The 22,520-nt window shown below is 43.8% G+C and overlaps 15 protein-coding genes and 1 non-coding gene across 16 annotated transcripts; 7 read left to right on the top strand and 9 right to left on the bottom strand. All coding sequences in view use genetic code 12, as the record gives it.

Annotated features, from left to right (window-relative positions):
• Nucleotides 1-399: 399 nt before the first annotated feature.
• On the top strand, nucleotides 400-1,275 carry CJI96_0001241 (uncharacterized protein; the record flags this gene model as incomplete). The annotated part of the gene is made up of 1 exon (XM_029033257.2): nucleotides 400-1,275. The coding sequence occupies one exon, from the start codon at nucleotides 400-402 to the stop codon at nucleotides 1,273-1,275; it is 876 nt and encodes a 291-aa protein (XP_028891849.2).
• Nucleotides 1,276-1,651: 376 nt separating this feature from the next.
• CJI96_0001242 (uncharacterized protein) lies at nucleotides 1,652-2,140 on the bottom strand (the record flags this gene model as incomplete). The annotated part of the gene is made up of 1 exon (XM_029033258.1): nucleotides 1,652-2,140. One exon carries the CDS (start codon nucleotides 2,138-2,140, stop codon nucleotides 1,652-1,654), a length of 489 nt encoding a protein of 162 aa, XP_028891850.1.
• A 61-nt stretch (nucleotides 2,141-2,201) lies between these two features.
• CJI96_0001243 (glycosylphosphatidylinositol-alpha 1,4 mannosyltransferase I) lies at nucleotides 2,202-3,470 on the top strand (the record flags this gene model as incomplete). The annotated part of the gene is made up of 1 exon (XM_029033259.2): nucleotides 2,202-3,470. One exon carries the CDS (start codon nucleotides 2,202-2,204, stop codon nucleotides 3,468-3,470), a length of 1,269 nt encoding a protein of 422 aa, XP_028891851.2.
• Nucleotides 3,471-3,849: 379 nt separating this feature from the next.
• Nucleotides 3,850-4,590, top strand: CJI96_0001244 (exosome non-catalytic core subunit SKI6; the record flags this gene model as incomplete). The annotated part of the gene is made up of 1 exon (XM_029033260.2): nucleotides 3,850-4,590. One exon carries the CDS (start codon nucleotides 3,850-3,852, stop codon nucleotides 4,588-4,590), a length of 741 nt encoding a protein of 246 aa, XP_028891852.2.
• A 124-nt stretch (nucleotides 4,591-4,714) lies between these two features.
• Nucleotides 4,715-4,786, bottom strand: CJI96_0001245. The gene has a single exon. It is a non-coding gene; the product is annotated as a tRNA-Trp (tRNA).
• Nucleotides 4,787-5,773: 987 nt separating this feature from the next.
• ERV29 (Erv29p) lies at nucleotides 5,774-6,769 on the top strand (the record flags this gene model as incomplete). Its single annotated transcript, XM_029033261.2, has 1 exon — nucleotides 5,774-6,769. One exon carries the CDS (start codon nucleotides 5,774-5,776, stop codon nucleotides 6,767-6,769), a length of 996 nt encoding a protein of 331 aa, XP_028891853.2.
• Nucleotides 6,770-7,097: 328 nt separating this feature from the next.
• CYT2 (cytochrome c1 heme lyase CYT2) lies at nucleotides 7,098-7,841 on the top strand (the record flags this gene model as incomplete). The annotated part of the gene is made up of 1 exon (XM_029033262.1): nucleotides 7,098-7,841. One exon carries the CDS (start codon nucleotides 7,098-7,100, stop codon nucleotides 7,839-7,841), a length of 744 nt encoding a protein of 247 aa, XP_028891854.1.
• Nucleotides 7,842-8,025: 184 nt separating this feature from the next.
• Nucleotides 8,026-8,298, bottom strand: TIM10 (protein transporter TIM10; the record flags this gene model as incomplete). Its single annotated transcript, XM_029033263.1, has 1 exon — nucleotides 8,026-8,298. The coding sequence occupies one exon, from the start codon at nucleotides 8,296-8,298 to the stop codon at nucleotides 8,026-8,028; it is 273 nt and encodes a 90-aa protein (XP_028891855.1).
• Nucleotides 8,299-8,419: 121 nt separating this feature from the next.
• CJI96_0001249 (uncharacterized protein) lies at nucleotides 8,420-11,416 on the bottom strand (the record flags this gene model as incomplete). The annotated part of the gene is made up of 1 exon (XM_029033264.2): nucleotides 8,420-11,416. The coding sequence occupies one exon, from the start codon at nucleotides 11,414-11,416 to the stop codon at nucleotides 8,420-8,422; it is 2,997 nt and encodes a 998-aa protein (XP_028891856.2).
• A 544-nt stretch (nucleotides 11,417-11,960) lies between these two features.
• On the bottom strand, nucleotides 11,961-13,262 carry CJI96_0001250 (uncharacterized protein; the record flags this gene model as incomplete). Its single annotated transcript, XM_029033265.2, has 1 exon — nucleotides 11,961-13,262. One exon carries the CDS (start codon nucleotides 13,260-13,262, stop codon nucleotides 11,961-11,963), a length of 1,302 nt encoding a protein of 433 aa, XP_028891857.2.
• A 1,022-nt stretch (nucleotides 13,263-14,284) lies between these two features.
• Nucleotides 14,285-15,583, bottom strand: ERG8 (phosphomevalonate kinase; the record flags this gene model as incomplete). Its single annotated transcript, XM_029033266.2, has 1 exon — nucleotides 14,285-15,583. One exon carries the CDS (start codon nucleotides 15,581-15,583, stop codon nucleotides 14,285-14,287), a length of 1,299 nt encoding a protein of 432 aa, XP_028891858.2.
• An 835-nt stretch (nucleotides 15,584-16,418) lies between these two features.
• On the top strand, nucleotides 16,419-17,732 carry TYR1 (prephenate dehydrogenase (NADP(+)); the record flags this gene model as incomplete). Its single annotated transcript, XM_029033267.2, has 1 exon — nucleotides 16,419-17,732. The coding sequence occupies one exon, from the start codon at nucleotides 16,419-16,421 to the stop codon at nucleotides 17,730-17,732; it is 1,314 nt and encodes a 437-aa protein (XP_028891859.1).
• A 120-nt stretch (nucleotides 17,733-17,852) lies between these two features.
• ARL1 (Arf family GTPase ARL1) lies at nucleotides 17,853-18,410 on the bottom strand (the record flags this gene model as incomplete). The annotated part of the gene is made up of 1 exon (XM_029033268.2): nucleotides 17,853-18,410. One exon carries the CDS (start codon nucleotides 18,408-18,410, stop codon nucleotides 17,853-17,855), a length of 558 nt encoding a protein of 185 aa, XP_028891860.1.
• A 763-nt stretch (nucleotides 18,411-19,173) lies between these two features.
• Nucleotides 19,174-19,797, top strand: CJI96_0001254 (uncharacterized protein; the record flags this gene model as incomplete). The annotated part of the gene is made up of 1 exon (XM_029033269.1): nucleotides 19,174-19,797. One exon carries the CDS (start codon nucleotides 19,174-19,176, stop codon nucleotides 19,795-19,797), a length of 624 nt encoding a protein of 207 aa, XP_028891861.1.
• Nucleotides 19,798-19,921: 124 nt separating this feature from the next.
• On the bottom strand, nucleotides 19,922-21,211 carry ZUO1 (zuotin; the record flags this gene model as incomplete). The annotated part of the gene is made up of 1 exon (XM_029033270.2): nucleotides 19,922-21,211. One exon carries the CDS (start codon nucleotides 21,209-21,211, stop codon nucleotides 19,922-19,924), a length of 1,290 nt encoding a protein of 429 aa, XP_028891862.2.
• A 547-nt stretch (nucleotides 21,212-21,758) lies between these two features.
• On the bottom strand, nucleotides 21,759-22,517 carry CJI96_0001256 (guanine nucleotide exchange factor SDO1; the record flags this gene model as incomplete). The annotated part of the gene is made up of 1 exon (XM_029033271.1): nucleotides 21,759-22,517. The coding sequence occupies one exon, from the start codon at nucleotides 22,515-22,517 to the stop codon at nucleotides 21,759-21,761; it is 759 nt and encodes a 252-aa protein (XP_028891863.1).
• Between the last annotated feature and the right edge of the window lie 3 nt (nucleotides 22,518-22,520).

Raw genomic sequence — 22,520 nt, forward strand, 5'->3', positions numbered from 1 at the left:
CCTTATTCAAATGCAAGATGAAATAAGGAGGTAAGTAAGTTTTAATTCGACCATTGATTAGGTCAAGGCCCTCTACTGAGAGAGTTGAGTATCTGCACCCGTTGTGCGTCTGACACTCAAGGGTCTTTTTTTGCAGCCATTATGTGTGGTAAAATAAACTGATTTTGAAATGTGTTTAGAATTTGATAACAAGAAATTGAATAATACTCTTGAGATGTGTAAAGCCTCTAAAGCTGTGAAAATCAGCTGAACTGACCCACCACTGTGAATCATAGTAATCTCGCTTAGCGCTTGTATTCCGAATTCCCTCGCCGGTTATCTTCGCGAGGCCGGTACCGGCGAAATTATTCACCGTCCTATTTGAAATATTCAGTTCGACCAAGGTACCTCTTCATAGTAATGACCGAATCGGAGGCAAAACCGCCCCCGCCCAAGTACCTAGGCTTTATAGCTGGTATGTTTTCGGGTGTGACGAAAAATGCAGTGGGCCATCCGTTCGATACTGTGAAAGTTAGATTGCAGACTTCTGAAGGACGATTCAAAGGCCCTATGGATTGTGTTTGGCAGACGTTCAAGTCAGAAGGCATCAGGGGCTTCTATAAGGGCTTCACACCTCCCTTGGTGGGATGGGTGCTTATGGACTCTGTGATGCTTGGGTCTCTCCATTTGTATAGACGGCTCGTGAAGGAGAATTTCTATCCCGAGGAGAAGAAGCTCCCGCTCTCAGGGTACATCATAGCCGGATTAGGAAGTGGCTGGACTGTTTCCTTCGTGGCTGCTCCGATAGAGCAATTCAAGGCAAGACTACAGGTGCAATACGATGCCAAAACAAGAATCTACTCGGGACCATTAGATGTGGCAAAGAAGCTCTGGAAAATATCTCCATTGACATGGTATACTGGTCTTTTTAGTACAATGGTGTTTCGGACAAATTTCATTTTCTGGTGGGGCTCGTATGAGCTTATAACAAACTGGTTCAAAGAGAATACCAACATGTCTCCGGCGTCGATCAACTTTTGGTCTGGTGGACTTTCTGCTACCGTCTTTTGGATATTTGCGTACCCTGCTGATGTTGTGAAGCAGACCATCATGACAGACAGCCCAATAAAACTGCAGAAGAAGTTCCCCCGCTATATCGACGCAGCGAAATATATTTATCATGAAAAGGGATTAGGAGGATTTACAAGAGGCTTTGGGCCGTCAATATTACGTTCGTTTCCAGCTAATGCTGCTGCTTTAGCCGCATTCGAGGCGGTGATGAGGTTCTTGCATTAAATCGTCTCTTCATTTCCCACATATGGACTTTCGTTACATACTTTTATCAATAGACCTAGCATCAACAGCACAATATCTCGATTCAATCGATAGCTTCCGGATCTCATTAAGACTCTAGCCACCTCAAGCCCTAGTTTTATAGCTCACTGTCATTTCTCCGCAGTGATTGACATCTATAGTGAAAATTCTGATGTCACAACCGCTATTTATGTGACATCAATACATCTCAAACCATTTGATCCACGGGTCTCGAAATCAAACTGGATGAGGATTGTCGATTGAGTCTAATAAACATATCAAGCGTATCTATATCAATTTGACAGAAGCCTTTAAGCGTTTGCATTGGCCAACCTAGAGGCTTTGGTCTCAGGAGACATTATTGCTGCGATTCCTTCGCCACTTCCCATGGCTTGGCTCTGACAGGAGCCTCAGGAGTGGAGCTTTGCTCAGTGAGAACAGTATCTGGGATTTGCTTGATGCCAGGCACTGGCTTTCCGGACACGATGAGGTCTACCACATGTTGATAATTGTTGGAGTATGGGGCTTGTTCTTTCTCCTCACCAACAGGAGGCTCCTGCTGGGACTCCTCAATGGAAGTGATCTTGCCGCCTGAGTTTCTCTTCCATGCGTAATAGTCGTCAAGATTTAAGATGTTGCCAGTATGTGAACAGTAAAAGAAGGACTTGGCCTGGTCAACTAACTGTTGTTTCTCAATGGCGGGAATCGTTGACACGCTGGGATCGCTCTCCTTGAGCTTCTCAAGGTGATTATGCAAAATCTCATGAAGCCCGTCCTGGAAGTCCTTTAGAGAGTCCCAATCAAAGTTATCAAATTCAATGTATACCTTTTCTTGAGGGTCCAGCATTATGGTTGTGTAATATTCTCACAGAGCGCGCTCACAATTTCTAGATACCTTTAGCGTCGTCATGGTGGCCTTGAGCACGAACAAAGTTATTGCTTTGGGATTGTTACTCAGAATTGGGTTTTTCCTCTTTGGAATTGTTCAGGATAAGCTTCTGCCCGTCAAGTATACGGACATAGACTATGTTGTATTCTCTGATGCTGCTCAGTACGTAGCGCTGGATAAATCGCCATACATGAGAGAGACCTACAGATACACGCCATTGCTAGCCTGGATTCTATTACCGGGAACACTTGGGGGCTTATGGGAACATTATGGGAAAGCAGTCTTCATTCTCTGTGATATGTTGACAGGCATTCTAATCATCAAGTCTCTTCAACGAGATGTGATTCCTGATACCAGACCATCGGCAACATTCTTCCAGAGGAATAAATTGCCAATCCTTTCTGCTATTTGGATTCTTAACCCTATGGTGATAACTATCAGTACCAGGGGTTCATCTGAGAGTGTGTTGTCGTGCCTCATAATGTTAGCTATTGAGAATCTCATGCAAGGCCAATTGTTTATGTCTGCCGTGTGGTTGGGATTGTCGATTCACTTTAAGATTTACCCAGTGATATTCTTGCCTGCTATCATGCTCCATCTTGTCGCAAAGCGGCCCTCATTGATCAGAGGCTTGCTGAATGTACCTGTCATCGGCTGGATCAATTCGGCCAACATGCTATACTTCGTGGTAACATTGGTTGCATTAGCGCTCACAAACTTCACGATGTACCACTTTTACGGTTACGAGTTCTTATATCATTCTTATATCTATCACTTGACTCGTTTAGACCATCGCCACAACTTTTCATTGTACAACACGGCACTTCAAGCCAAGGCAGCGAAAGATTATCTCATCAATAAGCCTGAAGGAATCGATGTAATAAGCCTTGTTTTTGGAAATATTGAAAAGATAGCTTTTGTCCCCCAGTTGTTACTTTCAGGAATCATTATCCCAGTGGCCCTAGCCAGACAAAACCTTATGGGCTGCCTTTTTATACAGACACTCACCTTTGTCACCTTTAACAAGGTGATCACATCACAATACTTCATTTGGTATTTGATCTTCTTACCAGGCTATCTTGCTAAGTCCAAAATCATAAGAACTGAGTATAGGCTCAAAGGGTTCATAATGATTGCATCTTGGGTGCTTGGTCAAGGCTTGTGGCTATTTTACGCGTACAGGTTGGAATTTATTGGAGAGAATACATTTAATGAGCTCTTGATAGCATCAGTTATATTTTTCATCACAAATTGTTGGCTCATAGGTGAGTTTATATCCCTGGCGTGAGCAGCTTGCTTTGGTACGTTGATTGGAAGAGATATTGCCATGCTGACCTCTAGATCTCGAGTCTATATTAGGACTTTTGAAATTTCTTTTACCTTGATGGGCTACGATGACGATTTAGTGAACCATTCCGCTCTTCGAATATAGTAGAACTGAAGAGTCAGCGCGTTCAAGCTTGCTACGCGTCAATCAACCTAAAAAATTATCAATTGGATGCTCAAGCGAACTTCTAGGACTGGGGAAGTATAATGAGGGTATCAACTGCATGCACCTTTACCTAGGGCTGTCCTAGCAGAATACTGCATATTGTTGGCTGATCGAAAGTACGCTAGGTGAGATGAGTAGAACATACGCATTAAATAATATAGCACGTTTATAAAACATGTCCCGTATGGAACTATACTCACCAGAGGGACTCCGGATTGATGGAAGGAGGTGGAACGAATTGCGTCGGTTCGAGTGCCAGATCAATACCCATCCACATTCTTCGGATGGCTCTTCATATGTGGAACATGGAAATACGAAGGTGATGTGCATTGTCAAGGGACCTATGGAACCTCATTCAAGAGCACAGCAAGATCAGACGGATGCATCAATAGAAGTCAATATAAACGTTGCCAGTTTTTCGACTCTAGAAAGAAAAAAGAGAAACAAAAACGAAAAACGTATTGTGGAGCTTAAAGCTACGCTTGAAAGAACTTTCGAACAGAGTGTGCTCACACATCTATACCCTAAAACGTTGATCGAAATAGAGGTTCAGGTATTGGCGCAAGACGGTGGAATGTTGGCCAGTATCACCAATGCAATCACTTTGGCTCTCATAGATGCAGGTATTGCTATATATGATTACGTTTCCGCCGTGACAGTGGGCCTACATGATCAGACGCCATTATTGGATCTTAATTCGTTGGAGGAGGGAGATATGAGCTGTTTGACTGTTGGGGTTGTGGGTAAGAGCGAAAAGATGGCTATGTTACTTATGGAAGATAAAATGCCCATTGATCATTTAGAGTCAGTATTGGGAATAGCTATTGCGGGAAGTCATAAAATAAGAGAGTTACTTGATGACGAGGTCAGAAGGCACGGAAACAAAAGACTCGCCAAACTACAGAGCAAGGCCTAGAGGAGTGGCTGCGCATCACGAAATAAAGAGCATACACATGAGACAATTCAATAAATTGCGTAGACTTAATACAGCGCTAGGGCTGCTGGTGATATATAAGTGTCGAAGAGGGCAAAAAGGAAGCTGACACGGACAGGAATCGAACCTGCAACCCTTTGATTTGGAATCAAAAGCTCTGCCATTGAGCCACCGCATCAGTTAATTGAAAAATTGATGATCGCAAAAAACTATATAATCTATATTAAATTCTTATAAAAATCTCTTGGAGCTCAAACCTCATTTAGTTAATTTCAATTTAATTCACCCTTTGGAAACTCACCTGATCTCCTTATTGGGTTTTTTGTGTAGGTTTAAAGCTGAGGAAGAGATGTGTGAAACATCTTGACCTTGGCGACCCTCAATCAACGTATTCATCAAAAGAAAAAAAAACGGAGAAAGAAATCCCATTTTGGAAAGATATCATAGAATGGAAAAATTGACCTCCTCCAACGTCCTCATAATGATTGTTTAAAGGTGGTCATCCCTTCCCCTGGCGGAGAGGCTTCTAAAAGTAGAAATGAACACCAAATTTTTGAACCTCTCGCCTACCCCATTCTCTGAGATCTGTGCAAGAATCAGGTTCTCCAGCTTGTCTCTCGTTTTTCGTTTGCCAAAACACTGAGATTCGTGAAACTTTCATGTGAGCTTGCCGCGCACCGGTTCCAAATTGGGTAGCCAACGTTGGTTGTGACACACGCAGCAAACCAGATACAGAACGAGAGTGTCAGACATAATAACCTTTGTGAAAATTAGTTTTGGCAAAGCACCATTCTTTCGAGGTGATTGTCAAAGTCGCTTTATTTGTATCAACCTTATCCACCAAAGCAAACTCGAATTTTTTTTTTTAATAAAATAATAAGTCTGTTCGCACGCCCTAATCCGGATTCTTTTCCTTGTCAGAAGCCGTATACCTGCATTGTGCCAGTTTCCAAATCAAACCGGTGGTGATTTGTCTCCACGTATTCTCACCTTCGCATACGTACTTGACCTACCCACAGGTAAACCACAATTCAAGACTCGCTGCTGAATTCAACAAGGGAAAACTTGTTGAAAGATTGCTTACCAAAACCTGTGATCTGAAGTAGTCAATATTTTTCTGTCTTTTTAGGTGTCTTTTGCGTGGAGAAGATTTATCAACAGCAGCATGTCGTACAGAGGCCCCAATCAATTCAACAACCAGTTCGGTGGTGGCCAATTCCAGCCTAACCAATTCAGTCAGGGTCAGTTCCAGCCTAATCAATTTCAGCACAACCAGTTTCAGGCCCCCCTTGGAAGACCGCCTGCCAATATTGGTCCGGTGCCTTCCCAGCTGTCTGGGTTGGAAAAACTCGAGAGTATCTCGAAGCAGATCGAGTCCGTGTTCGATACATACGGTGCTCCTTTGAAGCCCTACGTTCCTGCCATTGGCCGCCTTTTCATCGTTGCTACTTTTTACGAGGATGCCATCAGAATCTTCTGCCAGTGGTCTGAGCAGGTGTACTACTTGCATGTTTACAGAAAAATTTGGAAGTGGCTCACTGTGCTCTTCCTTTTTCTGAACATCATTTTGATGTTGGGTGCTTCAACCCTATTGGTGTTCAGAAAACATTCAATGTACGCCACCTCTGTACTCTGCGGCATTGTCATTTTGCAAGGCATGTTTTACGGCTTGATATTTGATAGTCAGTTTTTGTTGAGAAATTTGTCGGTCGTTGGAGGTTTGATTTTGGCATTTTCCGACTCTCTCGTCAGAGACAAGAGATCTTTATCAATGCCTGGATTACCGATGCTCAACAATAAGGATGACAAAAAGTATTTCTTGTTGGCTGGCAGATTGTTGTTGATCTTCTTATTCTTGGGATTTGTCTTTTCAGCGAACTGGTCCTTCATGAGAGTGCTTATCATTCTTGTTGGTCTTGCCGCGTGTACGTCGATTGTTGTTGGTTTCAAGACCAAGATTGCTGCTGGTGTATTGACCGTTCTTCTATTCACTTACAATGTATTTGTCAACCAGTTCTGGAGATACTCATCCTTCAATGCCAACCGTGACTTCTTGAAGTATGAGTTCTTCCAGACTTTGTCTATTGTTGGTGGCCTTTTAATTATTGTCAATGCTGGAGCTGGTGAGTTGTCTATTGATGAGAAAAAGAAGATCTACTAAGGGCCATAGATGGGTCAGTAAAAAGCGGCAAACGTGCTCATGTTGTGGATGAGAAGTTTGCTTGCATTCACCTTCAGTCATTTATATTATGAGCAGAAACTTGATTGAGAAGGGAAAAATCCGGGCATCTTATTTTCTCGACAAACACATACAAAAGAAAAAAAGAAAAGCAAGAAAGAAAATAGTATTGGCATTATCTCTAGAGTGAAGACTTTATAGGAATGCTTACAACCAGTGAGTAGATTCGATGTAGCACACCCGTGCACCACGATAATGGAGCCCATTTCTACATCGAATGGGATCACTTCTATTACCACACTTCAAAATAATGGGCGAAGAGTCGAAATGTCCTGTGGATCATTCTCAGAGGAGTACGTGGATGGAGAAGATGGGCAAGCTGACCCCTCAAGTAGAACCGCAAAGTAATCCTGAAGCATCATCCTGCCCCGTTGATCATACCGCTAGATCTAGATGGTTAAACAGTGTAAAAGTCTCATCGCAAGGAGCACCAGAGGATTTGGAAGTTGAGGGCTGCTCCTCTGATAAGCTCAAAGAAGAACCCGTTCTTGAAACCGCGTCAAACCTTCCGCTAGATCGAGAGATAAGTTCGATTCCTAGGACAGACACAAGAACCAACTGGATCTATCCATCCCAAAAACAATTCTTTGAGGCAATGAAAAGAAAAAAGTGGAACCCTGAGGCAAATGATATGCTGACTGTTGTTCCAATTCACAACCATGTGAATGAGCTTGCATGGAGACATATTCTTAATTGGGAAAGAAGCCACTTGGAAGAAAGCAAGCAGAAGTGCGGTGGGATATCCTTAACAAGTTTCAAAGGTGATCTGAAGAAGCTTACGCCACGTGCGTGGATAAAGTCTACTCTTCTTGGCCAGGAGAAGCCATTCGACAGACACGATTGGACAGTCGACCGGTGTGGGGTGGAGGTGCCTTACGTTCTTGATTTCTACAGCGCAGGTGAGAAGGGCGGAGTCTTTGTGGATGTCAGACCAAAGATCGATTCATGGGAAGGCTTTAAGTTGAGGATTAGCAGAGCTTTGGGGTGGGCATGAAGCTCTTCATTGTAAATAGGTTATCAGCATTTTTCATATTGTGTCCAAATCAAAACAGCATTACTTGGGTGACTCTGAAGCTGTATGGAAACTACCTTCATCAAACATGGCAATAAGCATTGGTCGTAACTTGCTTCTTTTTTATTTAAATAGTATGTACAAAGGTAAGGGTCATCAGTGAAATCTATCTTCTTCCCATGAACTGACCAGACTGGCCCAATCTCTGCATGTCTTCGCCAACCTTGACGTTGGTCTCGAAGTACTTGGAAACACATCTGTCCAAACAGAGAGACTCTTGCTTATTGAGCTCACCTTCAGAGTACCCTTTGTTGATACACTTGGTGTGACACTGCTCAACGAGAGAGTTGAACATTCCTGTGACCATGTCCAACTCAGCCTCAGCGGCTTGAATTTTCTGTTGAGAAGACACTTGTGGGGCACCGCCGAGTCCAAACATTATTTATATGATAAAAGCTTACGTTGAGTAGGTGATTGCGCTTGCAAAATTTTCGAACTATGTCGCCTATGGAAGTTGGTGCACGGGTGCTTCTTTGCTGCAAAAAGTCGTACTTGCGATCTCACATACTAGGGAAAGATAAGTGACAGTGGCAACCAGTCAAGACGACATTGCTCTTGATCTCTTGCTTGTACTTGTCGAAGTCCTCTGCCTTCTCTGATACGAAATTCACCAAACCATGACACCATGTAATCTGTTTTCCCATGATGGAACACCCACCACCGTTCAAAGCCATTCTCAGGTTCCTAAAGTTTGGGTTACCCATCAACATGTCCATTGCCTTACTCGAGATACTCTCCCTCAAATCGAAGAAGAATCTCATAAAAACCCACGTTTGAGTTTGGAGATTGAGCGCAGGAACACGGAGTAAATTAGGGTTTGAGGTGGTGAGAGAGAACCGTGCAAGGCGAGACACGTCAAACCGATCACTCACATATGGCTCTCTATCAAAGTGTCTTAAGTAATCATTATTAAAGCCTCCAACAAATAGAACATATTCCTTACTATCTTGTTCATACAACAAGGCGTGATGATGGCAAGCTCGAAGTTCGGCCTCGACTAGTGGTGCATTCTTACTAGCTCTCTCCAATGAAAGCTTCTCACAAACCTCGTCTTCAAAAGGCTGTTTGGGTTCATTATAATAATCGAACGCGAAGCTTTGTTGTTTATGCCATGTGTATGTGGAAAAGTTGAAGATATAAACATCACTGCAGACCACGTTGTTTTCATCCACACCACCCTGTATCAAGAGGCACCTGTTCTTTAGGTACAGATCAAATGTATACGTGCTTGATTTTACAGATTTCTCGCTTGCTGAGATACCATTCTGAGAAGCGTCTGGAGAGAATAGTTGTGACTTCGAAGACTCGTCGGAGATCTTTTGAAAGTGGTTCAGTTGCAAAGAGCAAAATTCACTGGCTGAACTGTTCTTAATTAGACATTTAGCAAAAAAGCCTCGGCATGTTGGCCACACTTTACAGTTGCTAGTGTCTGTAGCATCGCAGATAAGAGCCTCATGATGGAATTTCTCAGACAGGCTGTCTTCAACTATAAGCTCAAGTCTCAATAAGTCGTTAGTCGCCTTGAAATAAGTCCTGTTATCCTCACCTAGGTACCTCACGAATCCACCGAATAAATAAACGGTAACTGAAAGAACGCCGGTATCAGTTGCGGAGTCCTTTGCAACTAATGACCCGCCCACTGTTGGTGATGAATCTATGGAAGCAGAATCATCTGGGCTCAAATTTCTTTCCGGATTATTCATGAGATCGCTTCCATGATGACTTGTATCGATTCTGGGTTTGTCAGCACTTGTGGGGACGTCGTTTGGTGAAATTCTCTCGTCATTTCCCGACGAATTTGATCTTGTCTTGGCAATATCTGAAGAATGACGAACAGGCGATTGTGTCATGTGCCGTGCTGGAGATGCTGACGCCGTCGAATTAGCAGACAGTGGAGGCTTAGATCTATGCTGTCTCACCTGATCTGAGTATGTGTTTTGCTGCCCGGGAACGGGGCTCGGACTTCTAGCCCTTATGCTTGAAATATGCTGTGCTGGATAATGCGTGGAGCCTATACCCAGACTTTGAGAGCCTTGTGAATGACCAAAAGCATGATTGTGGTGATTTCTGTGAAATATGCGAGCCGATTTCATGAGCATTGAGGTCATCTTCAGAGAGCTATCTGTGCTCGAGCTTGAAGGCGAAAGATTGGTGTTCGAACTTCGAGGATCACTTGCTCTGCTCAGACTCTTTCTCGAGACTTCTGTATTGATGCGACTGATGTTTCTGGACGATGTCGGTGTAGATGATCTCAAGATACCAGAGCTTGACAGAGATCCACCACTGATTTGGTTATGGCTTGCATCACCTGGTTGACGATGTTTAGCCAAACTTGGGTTTGGCTCTTTCACTTGAGGTCTCTCGGGACTGAATTTTGTTGGTGTTGATGTACCTGGCAGATTTGGTGACAGAAGAATGTCTTCTGCTGTAGGCGTGGCATCCTCTGATAAAGAGGCCTCACTTTGATAATGGGCTAGAGGGTTTGGCAGAGCAGCACAGTTTGTTTGAAGGGAAGCCCGCTCCATTCGATTTGAAACCATTGCATTACCGATAGCGCCGTCATAATGAGTTTCAGAGTTCGACTTAATTATCACCTTTGTGAAACGTTTTGTTCTCGTGTTGAGAATGTAGCCATGTTCATTAAGCCGTATCGATTTGTGTACGAGCCACCTATTGATTTCGTCCCTGTACTCGACCTTATCCACAACAACCTCAAAACCCCCGCAGTAGAACATATGTGAGTCAGAAATCATTGTTCCCTCCATGGCACATATGTTACCTGGGTGCACATCAGAGCATGAGTCAATGGAAGATGCCTGAACTGTGCCCTTCATTGCATCAAAAAGTATCATATCTGGATTTGGCATCACGCAGGGAGACATAAGGACATCCTTGTTGATATGGGGAGGTAAGTCACAAGGGAAGTAAACTGAGATACGCGAAAGGTCAGTCAGTCGAGGAATACCCAAATTCTTTAAGCTTTGGCTGGCATTGACCACAAGGCCACCGAACATAATAGTAAGTTTATCAACATCAAAATGGTTCTGATAGCAGAACTGGTCAATGTCGAAATTGGGATCCGTGGGTTGCTGATGTCTCGAGTAAGAAAACTTTGGCAATTGAAAATAACCCGAAAAGGAAGATGCGTCCCAGTCCCTCTTAAAAAGCTCAGTGTACTTCAGAGTCTCTTCTTCTGACTTGGACAGAGAATCAAGTGAGCTGGATCGAGTGTCAGCATGCGGTAGGGAGACCTTCTCTAACGTAATGTGAGGATTTAGGTAGATTTCTGAGTCCACAGTTCTGCCAAAGTGGGCCTTGTTGAACGCATCGAACGGCGCATACTTGACCAATGTGAAGGGAGCTGACACACCGTGGTACCAATCCTTTTTATGTGAACTAAGAAACTCTTTGTCTCGGCCAGCTATCGCCTGGAGCCTGAGAAAGTCCAGGTACTCCAGCAGGCGGTCGCTCAGTGCCGTCTGTTTAGGGATGAGCATAAAACTGGGGAGGACTTGTGGTTTCGATGAGCAAACTAAAGGCGCTCGTGTGGAATAGTGGCAATTTTTTGGAGGTGATACTTGGAATGTGGGGACGTCGAGGTTGATTGTATGCTAGAGTTGACCGTTCGAATTAGAGGAATGCTGCAGGACTAACGAAGATATGACACGATTGCGTCATTGGCAATAAAGCAAAGGCGAGATAGAGCGATTGAAGATATTACTTTTTTTTTTAAAAAAAAAAATAAAAAAAAACAATTGGTCGATTAATATAAAACAAAGCTGCATTCAGAATAAATATCCTTAAGCTAAACTGCAATCACGTCAGACGAAAGCACTTTTTTGGTTACGAGCCGTCATAGTGAGCGGCTGTCGCGACTTACGGGAACAAAGCATAAGGTACCATCGTTAGGGTATAATCGTTAGGGTATAATCGTTAGGGTATAATCGTTAGGGTATAATCGTTAGGGTATAATCGTTAGGGTATTTTCATTAGGTTATCGTCATAGAGTCGTCAGCATAAGGTCGTAAATCAGGAAAGGCACTAGTCTATGAGGATAGATTGCTGGTCATCTTTCTCCAACTTTCCACTCCTTGCTCCCAGAAGCGGTAATCTACTGTAGTATGTGTTCACAGCCAGAAGAAGCCCTCGGTTGTAGTTCCAGACCAGCCAGGCTTCACAAGCAATGGTGACGAAAAGAAACACAAGTGTGATTACTGCAAATGTGGCCATCGAGGTTCTACCCGGGAAGTATGAGCCGGGTTCCAAAGCGACATCATAAGCCGATGTGTATTTGGTAAAAAGGCGAATAGTCTTGAAAAGCACGTACACAACTCCCGCCACAAGACAACATAACGTGAAGAGACTGAGCCAAAGAAGCTCTCTGGTGGCGGCAAAATCGGCAAGAAACAAGACCAAAAGCGTGAGTGGGAGCATGCAGCACGTAAGAATGAATTCCAACGACTTCTTGTCGGCAACCATTACAACAATGAACTGGACTGTGAAGCCAAGAAAGAAAAAGAGATCAAATATCAAGAGACTTCTGTGAATCTGAAACACAGTGTACATGCGCTTGATCGCAATTGACGCACCAATCTTTTTGAACTTGAACCATTGCATGCTTTTGAGAAGAACACAATAAATCACCACAAACTGGGCCACAAGTGTGAATCCTAACACTGCAATGACGGCTATGTTAGTTCCTTTGGCAGCTGCCCTCCACGCGGGAGATGAGACAAGCTCTAGATTCTCTGATACTTCCTTGTATTGAATTCCAGTGTATAATACCATTGTAGCGTAAAACAAGCAAAGAAGCGTGAATAGAAGCATATTCTTCGTGTGCTGAGCTATGATCGTCACCACGACTTGATAGACACCAGCAAAAATAAAAAGTGCAAGGAAAATGGACATCTCCAAGTACCTTGCATGTGAGTGAAACTGTTCTTTGTGAACATTGATGACGCCATACATAAATCCCTCGAGGCCCACAACAAGCACAGCAGAAACTATCGAGATGGCTAAACACATTCTTGAACCCCAAGCGTACCTCTTATCGTCGTCTTTGAGCGACTTGTTCAAGCGGAAGAAGGCATTGTGAGATGAGCCTGGCTGGGCATTAAAAGAGTCATACTGTGTATTTGAATCGAAATCGGTGGATACCTTGAGGATCAGATCATCGTCAAGTGTTAGGTATTGTTGAGAACCGACTCTAGCGTATTCGTGAAGATTTAGCTGACTATGAGAGGTGGAGTTAGCCATACCACCCACTCGGGCTGCCGAGCTTTGATTGAGCAGATCGTTATCGCTCGCAGGATCTTCTATTTCAATTTCAGAAAACCGTTGCATTGTAGATCGGTGATCTCCAGTTGTCCTGGGAAAGAATTGAGGTCCCTTGAGGATCGGTGAGATTTTATGTCAAGGACCGATGAGGCTATGCATTCATACAGAATACGTCTAGAATGGTGATGTTGAATGTATGTCAAAAAGAAAAGGCGAAAACAAATATTTTCTCAGGATTCATGATATTTCATGTCTTGCAAATTAACTCTTTTAGGTGGCGCTTGGGTTCTTGCCGTGTATCCTTTGTTTTCAATGGCTGCAAAATGTGGTTTACCCCAGACTTCGTTTAGGATGAGAATTTGCCGAGAAGTTTCAGTAAGTAGAAGAACTCAATGCATCTAATTGACATTTTCAACGGTCAATTTGTTTAGATCTGTGGGTCCAATAGGCAAGTATTAGCTCAAAACCTCTCGAGCCTTCAGAGAACGGGGTTTAGCGCAAACTTTGTATTTATTTGTCGTCAGGAAAAGAATACTGTCACTTTGCAAACCCATCCTGGAATACATTAATGAATAACATATGAAGCTATGTTCATACAGAAAAGTGATACCCATTCAGGCCATTGATTGTAGAGGCTGGGCTCTTTTCCAGGTCTTGCTTTTTAGAATCCTAGTTCAACAAAATGTCGTTTCGGCAGTAACACAAGTTTTGAATTCATATTGACACAAATTGCCTTCGAGAAAATATAAAATGCTATGAATTTATATTCTAGTATCATCCAGTCACCTGCTGTCCTCATCGCTCAGCTTCTTTCATCAGCACACATCAACGATCATTTGCATCATTCAATAATGTTTAACTCTCACTTGTGAAGCCAGAGGGAGGATGCAAAACGCTCGAGATGTACCAAGCTTCCTACGAGGCTGAGATTGGAGCTCGAAATATTGAGTAACTAGGTAGACATTAGCCAAAGGTCGAGGAATCGATACCGCCGTAAAGGCTGATAACGCGGTAAGATTTGAGGGGTAAGCCATCTTATGCAATGATCATAGTATCACAAAAAGCAAAGCTTGCCCCATATAGGCTGTTCAGACCAGATTTATCAAACCTGCGTAATTTCGAGGATCCTCCTCTAGCAATCCAGCAGACTCCTCCGAGAGATCAAGCCATGTTACTCGACGGAAGTAGTCATCTTCCTCGGTAGCTTTCTTGAACTTATATAGTTCCTTTTCCAATACAAGCACACAAATTGCATCATAGCCACCAGCTCCTGGGACCATTCCTCCCACGCATCCAGGTAATGTATCACACCTATCAAGCAATTCAGTTTGTTCTTGTGGTTCAATTTCTGCTCCTGAATGCTTTGTTATGTCTTGAAAACCTCTTCTTATTTGTGCAATCGCTCTTCTGAGCAGCTCAAGAGTTGCCGGGTCTAATAACAATGAGTCGTAATCTCTGCGAGTTCCACTCAAAGCCTGTAATTGTTCCAAAGCTTTCACAAAAGCCTTATTGCCTTGATTGAGCTGTTCGTAGAGGATGGCACTCTCTGGATGGCTGTTTTTCCAAGCAAGAACCTTAGACACGAGTTTTGGAGTCTCCGAACCGGCGTGAACGTCGCCCATGAGCAATTTTATGCCTTGCGGAAGAGAGCATGGAACGTGATTGAATTCCCAATTGGCATCCACCACCTCACGAAGTTCCTTGCACAACTCAGGCGTCAGATCTCTACCAAGTAGATGATTGAACAAATCGGGCTTAAACCTTCTATAAATAATAGAGCCAAAGACGGCTGCTGCAACATCGAAACCGGAGCCAATTTTCTTTTGTGCTTCACAATGCGCGATCTGGGCCACATTGTGAATCGTGTTTCTCAAGTTGGTAAGTGGCTGCTTGATGAAGTGACTGAGAAGTGCAGCGGTAATCAGCGACACCAACCCTGCTGATGATCCCATTCCTGTCTTTGGAACCTCCTCTATGGCCCTTTGGTGGAACAAGAATACCCTTTTGCCATTCTGTGATCTCTTCACGCTTGTGTCCTTGGTTGTGTGGTATCCCGGGTCAGAAAATAAGGTGATGCGAATATCGAATCCTGTTGTAGGCTGAATGTAGTTGAGAACTGTCTTCACGGTGGCTTCTATGAAAGGATTCGATCTACCCTGCTTTTCCAAAAACCGTGGAACATCGCCGTCTAAATCCACCGAGTACTCCCACTCTCCGTGAAACTGTGGTGAGCTGATGTGAATTCGAGCCTCTTGCGACTCGTTCAGATCAATGTAGGCGTGCATTCTCGAGGAAAGAGCAGTAACATAGGCCTCATACTCAGGATCAATAACCAAGTAGCCTCCAGCTAAGAGGGCCTTTCCTGGAGCGCTGAAGACGTGGGCCATAGTTGTGAAGTGGTATGCGCGAGATAGTTATCTGTTAAGGGATCTCGCGATGCAACAAGACGTAAGTTCCGTACCACTATTGTTGGTGTGCCCAAGCAAATTGTCTCTTTGAAATCTCAAGAGTGAAAAGCCTGTTCAATTTTTAATCTTTCATTTTTTTTTTTTTTTTTTCTTTGGGTTAAAAAATTACTCCCTTAAATCTTGCCTGTTTTGCGGCACTTCATCTCTCGGTGGTATGATTTTGCTGCGAAATTCTGAGACGTTAGCCCAGTTGTAACGTCGCTAACTGAATGAGCGGTGATATATGTAATAAGTGAATCAAGATGATTTGATGTGAGATGAGCTCATATTCCAGCCTGGAGTTTCTCCTCAGATCTTCAGATAGTTTAGCCGATAGTATTGACTCCTGGGCCATTAGAAATGGTACTGGACAACAATCAGGCATGACTTGCAATTCTACCATGGATTCATATTGATTCATCTCGAATACAGTAGGATGCAGTAATAGGTTGCAGCAGTAGGTTGCAAGAATTTTTCAAGGAGGGGGACTTTTTCTTTTTTTTTTTTCTTTTGTGGGCCCCATGACTGGGGCACCATTCCGTTGTTCTATCATGCATCGGCATGCTCGAGTGTCACTCGTTTGCAATATAATTATGGCCTTATTCAACCGGTAAACGAGCTCAATGCCCTGGTTACCGACTTTTGATTCTATCATCATCTTAGGATCTTCTAAGTTCGTGCTATTCTACTAAACTCTTCATTTGCACTGACTGTCCGGTACAATGATGCACTAACCTAAGCGAGATAACTTTAGCTCTACTTTGCAACTTGAGTAATGACAGACGAGACCCTAAAGAAAACGAAAATCGTGGGAATTATAGGGCTCGGCGACATGGGTTCCATGTACGCTGAGAGGTTTTCGAAAGCTGGCTGGAAAGTTGTCGGTGCTGACAGAGAAGACAAGTATGTTGAAACCAAGGCCAAGTTTGCGGGCCAGGCTTTTGAGGTGCTCCGTTCTGGCCACCACGTTTCTAGAGTAGCTGACTACGTCATCTACAGTGTGGAAGCTAAGAACATCAAATCAATTGTTCAAGCCTATGGTCCTTCTACCAAAGTTGGAGCAATTGTGGGGGGCCAAACATCGTGCAAAGCGCCTGAGATCGAGGCATTTGAGGAGTCAGTCCCGGCTGACGTAGACATCATTTCAGTTCATTCCCTTCACGGACCCAAAGTGGACCCCACAGGCCAACCGTTGGTTCTCATCAAGCAAAGGGCGTCCGATGAGAACTTCAAATTCGTTGAGAGTCTTGTATCTTGTCTCAACTCCAAGGTGGTCCACCTTTCTGCTGCTGAACACGATAAGATTACTGCTGATACTCAAGCAGTCACTCATGCTGCTTTCTTGTCAATGGGATGTGCCTGGAAAGAAATCAACCAGTACCCTTGGGAAACACCTCGATGGGTAGGTGGAATGGAAAATGCCAAAATTAATATTTCTCTTCGGATCTACGCTAACAAGTGGCACGTCTACGCTGGCTTGGCCATAACCAACCCATCTGCTCATGGGCAGGTTCAGCAATATGCTCAGTCTGCTACTGATCTATTCACTTTGATGATTCAAGGAAAGCAGAAGGAGTTGCAAGAAAGATTATATGAAGCAAAGAATTTTGTGTTCAGACACAACCCAGATCATAAAAGTCTTCTATTGGATGATGCTATTCTTAAGGAGTTTTCCTTGCTGAAAACCCCACCAGAGGGAAGGCTGCAGCCAAACTCCCATTTGTCATTGATCGCCATTGTCGACAGTTGGCATCGTTTGGGCATAGTACCATATGACCATATCATTTGTTCGACTCCCTTGTTCCGTATCTTCTTGGGTGTCACAGAGTACTTGTTCTGCACTCCTGGCCTTTTAGAAGGATGCATAGATGTTGCTATAAACGACCCCTCTTTCCGTCATGACGACCTTGAATTCACTTTTGCTGCTCGTAAGTGGGCAAACATCATTGCTAGAGGTGATTACGAATTGTACAGGGAGACTTTCGAGGAGACTCAACGGTTTTTCGAACCAAAGATAGCACATGCCAATGCAATTGGCAATGAGATGATTAAGACCATCCTACAACGAGTTAAGGAGCGTGAGCAGTAAAAGATTATAATGCAATATATGGCGAGAGGTACTTCGCGATGTGTATAGAAGCAACGAAGAAATTTAGATAAACAAGTATTTTACATGCCGTGTTCTCCAGACCTGTCAGGACTACCTGGATTATAATTGTTCATCTTTGATGACGTCCATTAGCCAGTCCAACCCTTCTGTAAGACCCTCACCACGTACAGCACTTGAAGCGACGATACTCCAGCTTCTATCTTTCAAGTCTGTTAGACTAAGTGCTTGTGACACTTCGGCAGCAGTCATAGCACCAGGCTGATCTTGTTTATTGGCAAAAACGAGAAGTGCGCTATCTAGCAACTCTTCTTCTTTAAGCATAGTGTGAAGCTCCTTGCATGCGATGTCGATACGATCCTTGTCTGTAGAGTCAACCACGAAAATGACGGCGGCTGTATTGCTGTAGTAACATCTCCAATAAGGACGAATAGACGTTTGTCCACCGAGATCCCATATATTTAAGGTCAAGTTTTTGTACTTCAATGTTTCAACATTAAAACCAATGGTTGGCTTGGTGGTAACGACTTCTCCCATCTGTAAACGATACAAGATCGTGGTTTTGCCAGCACCGTCCAAACCTAGAATGAGGATTCTGATTTCTTTTTGGACACCCCAGAGCTTGTTGAAGATGTTCATGAAACTAAAAGTCTGGCCCATTTTGGTATATTAATGGATGTGGCTCTAAGGAAGACAAGACGGGCCCTGTAGTCTGTGATTATTCAGATATGAACACATCTATGTCCATACAGCATTGGAGCCGCGCACGACTACAGGTGGAGTTGGTCAAAAAGGTTTTTATTTTGAAGCGATAAGTGGTCGGTCTACTCGATATACATTTTCATGATGATTTCTAAATTGTCAAAATTTTTCACTAAATTTATTAAGTGAAGTGCCGCTGCCAATACCAAGGTGCACTCGAAATCACAAGATAGCGAAGGGAGCACGGGACTTAGGTGTTCCGTAAACCGATATTGTTAAAAATGGATGCAACTTTTAGTCAATGACGTTGTTCATTGATGTATCTATTGTTTTCTTTTCGTTTTCCTTTCAGGTTCTTTTGGATTCTGTATAGATAAAAATTCTGAAATATCACGAATTGGTTGCAAAATGCGCGTGGTCTTAAACTTGTGAGACTTTAGTCGTGGGAAAAGAAATGTGCAAAAGAAGGCACCTTTTGTCCCGATTCTTGATCGGGCCCTACACAAGATTAGGTATGTACGTTTCCCGAAGAACTGAACTTTAATCTAACAGCTCTCGAAAGAATCACTTTAATAAAATCTACTGCGTCATATCATCTAAACATTTGTCTCACAACATGTCATCCCAGCCCTTTCTGGCGTGGTCGGTGTACGGATGCTCTCACCATCATTGCCCCATATTTGACCTACCTGCGAGCATCAAAGCTTACCCCCAACTGACCATGTCTGAGCCTAGAGGCATACTTAGGAACAAAGAAGAAGGGCGTCGTCGGTCGCTGGCAAACGAGGGTGATCTTGACAGAAGCGAAGTAATAAGAAACACCCGCCTCAACGCACAATTGAGCGCTGAGTCTTCAAAAGGTGAACGGATTAGAGCGAAGATCGCTGAGGCCAAGGGAGCAAATGGTGATTCGAAAACACCAGAGCATTTGAAGTGGGATGAAATCAACCTATACAAAACTGAACAGGAAAAAGCTGCTACAATGAAGATCGACGAGCCCAAGACGCCGTATGAGGGCGGCTTCAATCCAGAGGGTGAGTACTACCAGAGTGATGATGAAGAAGACGAAGCCATTCCTGCCTTTTCCCTTGGCGAAGGTCAATTTGATGCCACATCCAGTAAACCGGAAGGTGAAGACCGAATAGTAAGAGATGAAAACGCAGTCGAGGAAAATGAGGAAGAGGAGGAGGAAGAGTCGAAACCATTATCTGCCGAAGAAAGACATAAAAAGTTCGAAGAAATGCGCAAGGCTCATTACCATCTAGCTGCCAACCCGCTCAAGCACAGAATCGCGGTCTCTGACGACGAAGATGATGAAGCGGAGGACGACAAGAAGGATAAATAGCGGCATGGGCTACCTCAACAGGCTAGAGTACCAGGCTACCACGATTGATGATAAATAACGATTACTTACATAATCCCTCTATAACTTAGTACGACGCATGAGCTACTTTTTCAAGTAGTCACGTTCACGAGAAGTACTTCAAGTGACCAGCATTAATAGCACCACCAGCGGACAACTCTTTAACAGTCTCTTCAATAGCAGCTTTAGCAGCAGAAGCGTCGCCACCAAGCTTACCAACAAGGTCGGACAACTTGGTGTCGTCCAACTTGTCGACCAACAACTCAAGATCAGCATCAATGGCTTCAGCAGAACCTTTGTCACCAAAGTAGCCCTTGTCCTTACCAGCAGATCTGATGGCTCTCTTGTTCTTCTTTTTAGCAGCTTTAGCAGCCTCCTTCGCCTTCTTGGAGTTGGCCTTTTGAGCAGCAGCCTCTTCTTCAGCCTTCTTTCTGGCAGCCTCCTCCTCGGCCTTCTTTCTAGCAGCTTCCTCAGCAGCCTGTCTAGAGCCAGCTTCTCTCTCCCACTTCTTTCTCTCTTTCTCCTTCTTGGCAGCCTCTTTGAACATCTTGATTCTTGGGTCCTCGGACTGGGCGCGCTGAATCATTTCAATGATTCTCTTGTTGTCCTCTTGCTTCAACTTCTTTCTGTTGGAGATGTTCTTACGCTCAATGTAACGCTTGTGGTCTCTGTTGGCAGTGTCATCAGGAACATCCTCATCCTTAAACTCAAAAGTCTTCCAGGAGTCAAAGGAGCCCCAGAACTTGTAGAAAGCATCAACCTCCTCCTTAGTGGAGTCAATCGTGCCCAAAAGTGGGACTGGCTGCTTTTTAGAGAAGTGAGCCTCGGATTCAAACACTGGACCCCAAGCCTCGAAAAAGTCGTACTTGGTCTTTGGTGCTGGAGGACGCACAACAGCAGCCTCATCCACAGAGTCGTACTGTAATCTCTTGGTTGGGTCCAACATAACCTCGAATGCCTTCTGGATAATCTTAAAAAAACCATCCTGGTCCAAGCCACCTGCGGCAGACTTCTTGTCTGGATGGTGCTTCAAGACCTGCTTTCTGTGTGCTCTTCTGATCTGGTCCTCGGTAGCTTTCCATCTCAAGTGAGAGATACCCAAAACAGCATACAAGTCAGCGGTCTTCCACTCTCTTGGGTCGTGGGCCAACAACTCAGCCGACTGCTCCTCATCACCCAAGTCATCATCACTGTTTTCGTCGACTTGCTTGACGTTCTTCTCGGCCTCCAATTTCTCATATTCAGACCAAGTGTGGCCTCTTAAAGTACGAGTAGCGTGAGCCAAGAAGTATCTACCTACAGGCTCGATTGGACGACGGTTTGGGGTAGAGTATGGCTTGACAGACTCGAAGGCTGGGGTTTTAGGGCCCTGAAGGGCTGGCAAGACGATGGTCATCGTGATTTGTGGATTTGATGTAAATGCTTAAAATGAGAGATGGAAAATTTGTACTTGTATGTCCTTGGTGTGTGCAGGTCATCGACCGTATCAACCACACCAAGATCGAATAAAACCAATAAATTGTCTTAGAGCATTGTTTAATGATACTATTGAAGGTCTGATATACCAGGATTAAGCTTGGTCTATTGCCTGCGTTTTGGTATTGTGCTATGTGCGTTAATAGTGTTCACACCTACTAATCTGATTACATGGGAAGGTACGACATCACCAGCATATGTATGATGACTTGCTAGGTACCTTCAGCCAGAATTGCCTCCCTTCGTAGTCGATGCTGATCACTGCGATAATTGGTGATCGATGTCAAAACTTGGGCAACCTAGAAAGTAGGACAAGATGTGCTCGAATCGGAATAATATGTCATTTGTCCAAACTGTAAACAATTGAACCAGAATTCATAGTCTTGCACCTTTATTTTTTCAGTGTCATCGGTAGCATTCTGCTTTAGACATACACCAGAGGGTGTTGATATTGTCACACTCCCGTCTTACTCCTTGACGGCAGACATGTCGAGTACTTCCACAGACCCTTCGCCCTTTTTCACCTGAGCATTTTCTCCTTGAAGCAAATCTACGATATTCTTGTAGTTGGATGGGTCAATGATTGCAATGACTTCGAATAATTTATCTCCAGCCTTCTCATCCTCTATCGTGTCTAGTAACACTCTAAAATGTTCGTCAAAGGACAGCTGAACTCGTGCAAGAAGCGTGATCTTGACTTTCATTTGGGCTCTTGCAATGGGCATGAGTTGCTCAGAAATCAAGAGCTTGATAGCTTCTAGAGCCTGGGTCTTGGTTGGCTTGTTGGGGTTTAAATGAAACTTGAGCTGGTTGAGAGCTTTTTGAATCATGCTGGGAGGATACCTCTTTTTAGATCTAGGGTTTATGCATTTGGTGGAGATCAAGTTTAAGAACTCATTCTGCTTTTGCTGTAAGTTTGCACTGCGTTCTTTCTCGTTCAACTGAATCTCCCCCTTATCCAAGATCTCAAGAATGATTTCGTCGTGATTTGTTGTTCCGAATGCATTAAGAAGGTCTTCATTGTTGGCAACCTGTCCTTTGGAGACATTCATGAATACCTGAGGAATTTGAAGTACCTCATCGAGATCCTTCTCCACTCTCAGTCTCCAATCCTGGACTTTATTCTGATAACAGGCGATCTCGAACCTCTTCTTGCCCTTCTTCATTCGAACAAGAGACACATTTGTGAGCTTAATCTGATTTGACGGCTGATTTATTACTGCCATTTT

Source organism: Candidozyma auris, chromosome 1 (assembly GCF_003013715.1).
Source record: "Candidozyma auris chromosome 1, complete sequence".
Taxonomy (NCBI): domain Eukaryota; kingdom Fungi; phylum Ascomycota; class Pichiomycetes; order Serinales; family Metschnikowiaceae; genus Candidozyma; species Candidozyma auris.